We start from the raw sequence: 7,607 nt of genomic DNA, 5'->3' as shown, positions 1-7,607 counted from the left end.
GCGGTACGCCATATCGGACAAATATGTTTCTTTTCAGGAATGCTATAACCACCCGAGCATCATCAGTAGGAAGGGAAACAGCCTCAACCCACTTGGAGACGTAATCAACTGCAACCTGGATGTATTTGTTGCCATAGGAAGGGGGAAGGGTCTCATGAAGTCTATTCCCCACACATCAAAAATCTCAACCTCCAATATGTTGTTGAGGAGCATTTCATGTCTTCTGGAGATGTTTCTCGTTCGCTGACATCTATCACAAGATTCAACGAACTTCCTTGCATCCTTGTAAAGTGTTGGCCAATAGAAACTGCTCATCAGCACCTTTGCAGTTGTTCTTTCTCCTGCGAAGTGTCCACCGTAGCTGGAACCATGACAATGCCACAGGATGTCTTTCATCTCTTCTTCTGGGATGCATCGCCTTATTACTCCATCAGCACATCTGCAGAACAGGAAAGGCTCATCCCATAGGTATTTCTTGACATCATGTAGAAACTTCTTCCTTTGTTGCCATGTGAAGTCTACTGGAATTTCTCCTGCTGCTTTGAAGTTTGCAAAATCTGCGAACCAAGGAGGTGTACTTGTGGTCTTTACTTCCTCCGGTTGTGGATCCGCGATGACATTGATAGCCATGATTTGTTTATCGGGAAATTCCTTTCTGATCTTCAACTCAGGTCCGTCTTGAAGATCTTTTTCTTGAATTCTGGAGAGGTGATCAACCACCAAGTTTTCCACACCTTTCTTGTCTCTGATCTCCACATCAAATTCTTGAAGGAGCAGCATCCACCTAAGTAATCATGGCTTTGCATCCTGCTTATTCAACAAATACTTTAAAGCAGCATGATCAGTGTAAACAATTACTTTAGACCCCAACAAATACAGTCTAAATTTATCAAATGCATAGACAACTGCTAGTAATTCTTTTTTAGTGGTTGAATAATTCATTTGTACATCATTCAGAATTTTACTAGCATAATAAATCACATGCAACAATTTGTTCTTTCTTTGTCCTAAGACAGCTCCTATTGTATAATCACTAGCATCACACATTAATTCAAAAGGTAGTGTGAAGTTAGGTGCAGTGATTATAGGTGCAGTGGTCAATTGATCTTTTAAAATATTAAATGCTACCAAACATTCATCTGTAAAGTTGAATTCTTCATCTTTGACCAACAACTTGCATAGTGGCTTTGCTTTCTTGGAAAAGTCCTTCATAAAACGTCTGTAGAAACCTGCATGACCAAGAAAACTTCGAATGCCTTTAACGTTAGAGGGAGGGGGAAGTTTCTCAATAACAGATATCTTAGCTTTATCTACTTCTATACCATCTTGGGACACTTTATGTCCTAGAACTATGCCATCTTTTACCATAAAGTGGCATTTTTCCCAATTTAAAACAAGATTACTCTCTTGACATCTTGGTAAAACACAAGATAAATTTTCTAAACAATTGTCAAAAGAGGGACCAAAAACAAAAAAATCGTTCATAAAGATCTCAATAGATTTCTCAATCATATCAGAAAAGATAGATAACATGCACCTTTGAAAAGTAGCTGGAGCGTTGCACAAGCCGAAGGGCATCCTCCGGTAAGCGAAGACTCCGTAAGGACATGTGAATGTTGTCTATTCTTGATCTTCTGGAGCTACTGCTATTTGGTTGTAGCCTGAGTACCCATCCAGGAAGCAGTAGAAGGCATGGCCAGCTAGTCTCTCCAACATCTGGTTCAAGAAAGGGATGAGGAAATGGTCCTTCCGAGTGGCTGTATTTAGTCTTCTATAGTCGATGCACATCCTCCACCTGGTGATTGTCCTTTCTTGGAATCAACTCGTTGTTCTCATTTCTTACCACGGTGACTCCTCCTTTCTTGGGTACCGTTTGTACAGGACTTACCCATGCACTATCAGATATCGGGTAGATCATACCTGCATCCAATAGTTTAACTACTTCTTTCCTAACCACCTCTTTCATGGTTGGATTGAGTCTCCTTTGCGGCTGCCTCACAGGTTTAATATCATCTTCCATTAGAATTTTATGAGTACAAAAGGAAGGATTTATACCTTTTAGGTCGGAGAAGGACCATCCTATGGCAGCTTTGTGTTTCTTCAGCACTTTGACAAGCTTTTCTTCTTCTGCGGTTGATAGCTCAACATTAATGATGACCGGATATGTGTTATTGTCACCAAGGAAGGCATACTTCGAATTTGGAGGTAACTCCTTAAGCTCCACCTTTGGTGCTCCAAGAGGGATGTCATCTTTCTTTCTTTCAAATTCTTCCACCACTGGTTCTTTATCAGCTATTTCAACTTCTTCGTTGATTTGTTCTAACTCGAGTGGGCAACTCTCCTCTTTCATAGCATCATCAATTGCTTCTTTATTATGTCAATAATAAAACAGTCTCCTCCTTCTGTTGGATGTTTCATTGATTCGAAGACGTCAATGGTGACTGTTTCTTCGTTCACCCTCAGCATCAGTTTTCCTTGCTCTACATCGATCATTACCTTTATGGTGGCTAAGAATGGCCTTCCAAGCAATAGGGGAATCTCGATGTCTTCTTCCATATTCAGAACTACAAAATCTGCAGGGAATATAAATTTGTCAATTTTAACTAGAACATCCTCAATTACCCCATCTAGTCGCCTGATCGATCTGTCAGCTAACTGGAGAGAAACTGTAGTCGGCTTGAGCTCCTTTATTCCAAGAGCTCTGCACATGGACAGTGGCATCAGGTTTATACTTGCTCCCAAATCGCATAGTGCTTTCCCTACTTCAATATTTCCTACGGCTATAGGAATACTAAAACTGCCTGGATCCTTTAGCTTGGGAGGAAGTTTCTTCTGGATGATTGCACTGTAATCCTCTGTCAAGGCCACTGTTTCGCATTCCTTTAACTTGTGTTTCTTTGATAGAAGGTCCTTCATGAACTTCGCATAGTTCGACATGCTTTCCAGGGCTTCTGCGAAAGGAATGTTGACTTGCAGATTCTTGAAGATGTCCAAAAATTTGGTGTATTGTTGTTTCTGGACTTCTTGTTTCAACCGCTGAGGGTATGGAAGCTTTGCATAGGGAGATGGGTTTGCCGCTTTTGGTTGCCTGTCCAGAGGTTTCTTTTTCTCCCATTTGAACAGCTTCTTCTCTGGACTGCTCTTTTCGACTTCTACTGCATCTTCTTCTTTTTCTTTCTCAACTTCAGTTTTAGCTTCAGGTTCAACTTCTTTCTTTTTTTCAACTGGTGGCTTTTCCACAGGTTGAATCACGATCCCACTTCTTGTGACAATTGAATTACATTGTGCCTTTGGGTTCGTATCGGTCTTACTTGGAAAGGTGCCCTGAGTTCTTTCAATGAACTGCCTTGATAGCTGACCAATTTGAGTCTCCAAGTTCCAGATCGAAGCTTCTTGATTCCGGAATGAAGCTCTTGTTTCATCTCTGAAGGCATCTGCATTTTGAATGTAGTCGGATATTGTCTTAGACAGTTGTGCAAAAGCCTTCTCCCATTCTTATGTGGTGCCTTGAGGTTGTTGTTGCAATGGCATAGGAAGATTCAGCTGGTAGTTTGACTTGTAACTCAACCCAGGGTGTTGGTTATTATTCTTCCACCCTTGATTACCATATTGATTCCTTCCTGGATTGTTCGGGTTCTTTTGATCATACCAGACTCCATTGACCTCCGCTGGTAGCTTTTCAGTTGTTCTTATGTAGTCACAATCCTCAGTCGCATGAGCCTCTTCACAAATACCACATTTAATATTAGAATTAGAAACATAAGAAACGTTAGAAAGATTAAATTTCTTATTAAGAGCATCTAATTGTTCTTGTTGTTTCTTATGCATTTGTAGCATTTGTTCATTCTGGGCTAAGAGTGCATCATAGCCTTCAAGCTTCATGATTATGAACTTCTTGGTGCAACTGGGGCTGGGGCATTGTCAAATTCTTGAGATGCTAAGGGTTCCAGCAATTCTAGCGCTTCTTCTGGAGTTTTTGTTTTCAGGGAGCCTCCTGCAGCAGCGTTTACCAGTGTTCTTGTGCTGGATGTCATCCCTTGGAAAAAGATTCTTGCTTTCTCCGATGCTACAATTCCATGTTGAGGACACTTCCTGAGTGTTCCTTTGAATCGTTCCCAAGCCTCGTACAAAGATTCGCTTTCTTTTTGTTCAAAAGCAGTGATCTCCGCCTTGAGCCTTGCCATCTTTGAAGCTGAGAAAAATCTAGCCAAGAATTTTCTTGCTAAGTCATCCCAATTGGTTATGCTACCTTCAGGTAGAGACTGCAGCCAATCTCTTGCTTCATCCTTCAGTGAGCATGGAAATAACCTGAGCAAGATAGCATCACGAGGAACTCCATTTACTTTTAATGTATCACAGTAAAGTAAGAAGTTATCGAGATGACTATAGGGGTTCTCTATGCTTCCTCCAGCGAACTGTTCTTTTTGACTCAGTTGCAGCAGTACCGGTTTCAGTTCAAAGTTGTTAGCCTCTATGTTTGGTCTACAAATGCTTGCCGTCTGTGGGACTCGAGCTAGGTCATGTAATCCCCCAACGTCCTTGGAGCGAGTTGATTATTTTTTGCCATAGGTTCCTCCTTTGGTTCCGTCGAAGTTGATGACTTTGTTTCCTTCGCTTTCTTTGCTTTTGCGTCTTTCCTAAGTTTTCTTTCTGTCTTTTCTATCTCAGGATCAAACTGCAAGATTGGCGGGTTAAGAGTACGTCGCATAAACTAAGATTGAAAAGATGTGCAGAAAAATAGAAAAAAAAAAGATAAAACGGAAAAATAAATAAAAAAAATAAACAAACAAACAAAGAATGCAGAAAAATAAATATGCAGAAAATTGATGCAGAATTTTAATGCAGAAAAATATTTTTGAAGAATGTATAAAGTGCAGAAAAAATTAAAACGTCCAATCTAAAAGTTAATTAGTTACTTCTAATGTTGAAGAATTTGATCCCCGGCAACGGTGCCAAAAACTTGTTGTGACTTGGCGTAACACCCCGTATATATCCGGTAGTGTTATCATTACATCATATTAAGCTACGCTTAATTAAAAATGCGGAATATTCTTTTTCTTTTCAATTATGACGTCATTATCAGTTACCAACTTGATTACTTAATCAATTTCATAAAATATCGCCTGAATGTAAATTGCAATAAGACATCTACTGAAATACCTCAATATATAAATAAAGTGAGTATCTAAGTCACGGCATTACATCACGTAATCCAGACAATATCCTGATACATTAATACAACTCTAATTAAAACAAGACATAACAAGTCTACGTGGCATGGACAATCCCCATGCTCACCAAATCAACAGTGTCTCAACAAGATAATCCAAAATCATAAAATGAAGCTAAAAGCATATAAGCAGCTAGCATATCCAGCATCCAACAAGTCAGCATATAATATCATCAATATCTAACTCAGCTCCGGCCTCCTGCCGCCTGAGGTCTCAACATTACTTGATACTGAAATAAGCATTTCCCAAACGTGGGGTGAGATTTCTAAACCAGAAATCTCAGTAAGACTAGGGGTCCCCAAAGATCTTCCACCCCAAGCTCACTTACATGTGCAATATAAGTTCTAAAAGCATTTATATCAATATCAGTTCCAAAACTATGCAGTGCAACAGATATTCATGCCATGTGTGTTTATCACTATTCTACTGGTCGGAGAAATGCAGGAATACGTCTATACCTACATGTAGTACAAGGAACACCGCTTGCACCTCACCTACAGCCTCACCATCTTGTATGTACCACATACTCAGGCTTACCGTATAGGTGGAACACCACATGCATATCATAAAGGCAACTAGCATATAACAGGTCAATAGCATTTCCAAAACATCAAAAGCATGTAACACAGCATGCATATAACCATACCCCCATGGGACATTGTGGAACCACAACATGGCTAAACCGAGGCCATGAAAGCTTACCTTGCAAGCTCACTATCTGATGCCAAGAGTCCTCACAGCTCAAATCCAACACACAGCAGATCAAAATCTGATTTAGGACCAGCAAGTGTATCAACATACATAGCTCAAAAGCATTAACATAAAGACTACATTCTCCTTTAACGATTTACGTCTTAAGGTTTCCAACAAAGCCACAAGCCCTTAATCACATGATTCTGACTTAGTTCATTAAATACAGAAGTTCAACTTCATCACTCTAGGGTCCACAAACCCCCAATAGCCTACTGTCCTCACAGCTCAACTATTGTTCTTCGAAATCCCAGAATATCCGGATATTTCTCGGGGCATTTCCGGATATACAATATCCGGATATCTCACTAACAATATCCGGATATCTCACTAACAATATCCGGAAATCAATATCCGGATATCCAGATCCCCATATCCGGATATCAATATCCGGATATCCATATCCAAATATCAATATCCCGATATTTCACTGGCAAATATCAGGATATTTAGCGACAGAATACAGTTTCTGCATTTCGCGAAGATATCCTTCAAAGGTACCATTTTTACCGATTACAGAAGCCTAAACATGTATTTCTAGGTGTGTTTGACATTACCCCAAGTTAGGTTATCATCTTTTAACCATTACATGCATCAAGGTTCCATTTTTATGCATAAAAACTCAAGTTCAAAGGTGGTGGTCATACCACAAGTTAAAAACAGCAAAGGGAGGTGCTCTTGGAGCTCACTTGAAGCTCCCACAGTTCTGACTTCACAAGGCTACGAAAATACACTTTCTTGCTTGTCCCTTTATGCCAAAAGGTGGCTTCTTGAAGCTCAAGAAGCCAAGAACAAGGCCACACAACCCAAACTCAGAACAAACAGCCCCAAAAATGTCCCACAAACAGCAAGCATCAACTCACAAAGCTCCACCACCCCCTCACAATGCTCTCAAGCTTAGTGTTTACAACTCTCAAGAAGAAGACTCACAACAAAGATGGCTTCTTGGTCCTTTTTCATGAGCAAAGACCAAGACTTTCAAGAGAGAAGAGAAGGTTGGAGAGACTCAACAAAAGACTCACGTAGAGGCTGAGTATGGCCTAGGGATTTGTGCCCTTAGGCTTATATAGGTCCACTTAACACTAATCATATTGTATTAACTTTAATTGCTACGCTTAGAATTTAAACCTCAAACTTTGGATTCTTAACCTACTCAATTTTACAAGAATTTTCTTATTTTTATTATATTTTTCGGAGCACCTTTCCGGTACGCGCTTTTCATAGCCAATATCAATTTCTGCCACCAGTTCTCATTATTTGGACTTGAAACTCGTTTTACAAGTCCTATATATTATTCTAGTAATTATCATGCACTTATTATAATTTTTCAGGATACTTTTTCGGTACGCATTTATACCGACTAGCATATCCGGTATCTGAACTTTTCTTCCGAAAAGCGACTTTCAGCATTCTAAATCACTTATCATAATTATTAAAGCCCATTAATAATTATTAGGTTCAATTATGGAATCATTTCCTAATTTAACATAATTAATCAGTTAAATTCCTTATTTAACGGTGCGGGTTCTTACATTCACCCCACCTTTTTTAGGATTTTTTCCTCAAAATCAGAAAACATACCTGATCGAAACTCGGGGTACTGCCGGAGAAGCTCATCCTCTCGCT

General features: G+C 39.7%; 1 protein-coding gene and 1 non-coding gene across 2 annotated transcripts; one reads left to right on the top strand and one right to left on the bottom strand.

The window, feature by feature from the left end:
• Positions 1-2,346: 2,346 nt before the first annotated feature.
• Positions 2,347-3,882, bottom strand: LOC133309112 (uncharacterized). Its single transcript, XM_061509852.1, has 2 exons — positions 3,507-3,882; positions 2,347-3,434 (listed from the first exon to the last, which is right to left on the bottom strand). Exons 1-2 carry the CDS (start codon positions 3,880-3,882, stop codon positions 2,347-2,349), a joined length of 1,464 nt encoding a protein of 487 aa, XP_061365836.1.
• A 189-nt stretch (positions 3,883-4,071) lies between these two features.
• On the top strand, positions 4,072-4,178 carry LOC133309156 (small nucleolar RNA R71). The gene has a single exon (XR_009751288.1). It is a non-coding gene; the product is annotated as a small nucleolar RNA R71 (small nucleolar RNA).
• Positions 4,179-7,607: the final 3,429 nt, after the last annotated feature.

Source organism: Gastrolobium bilobum, unplaced genomic scaffold (assembly GCF_033153095.1).
Source record: "Gastrolobium bilobum isolate Gb01-03AN ecotype WA unplaced genomic scaffold, APGP_CSIRO_Gbil_v1 utg14123, whole genome shotgun sequence".
NCBI classification, from domain to species: domain Eukaryota; kingdom Viridiplantae; phylum Streptophyta; class Magnoliopsida; order Fabales; family Fabaceae; genus Gastrolobium; species Gastrolobium bilobum.
This window is presented reverse-complemented; position numbering and strand designations above follow the sequence as displayed.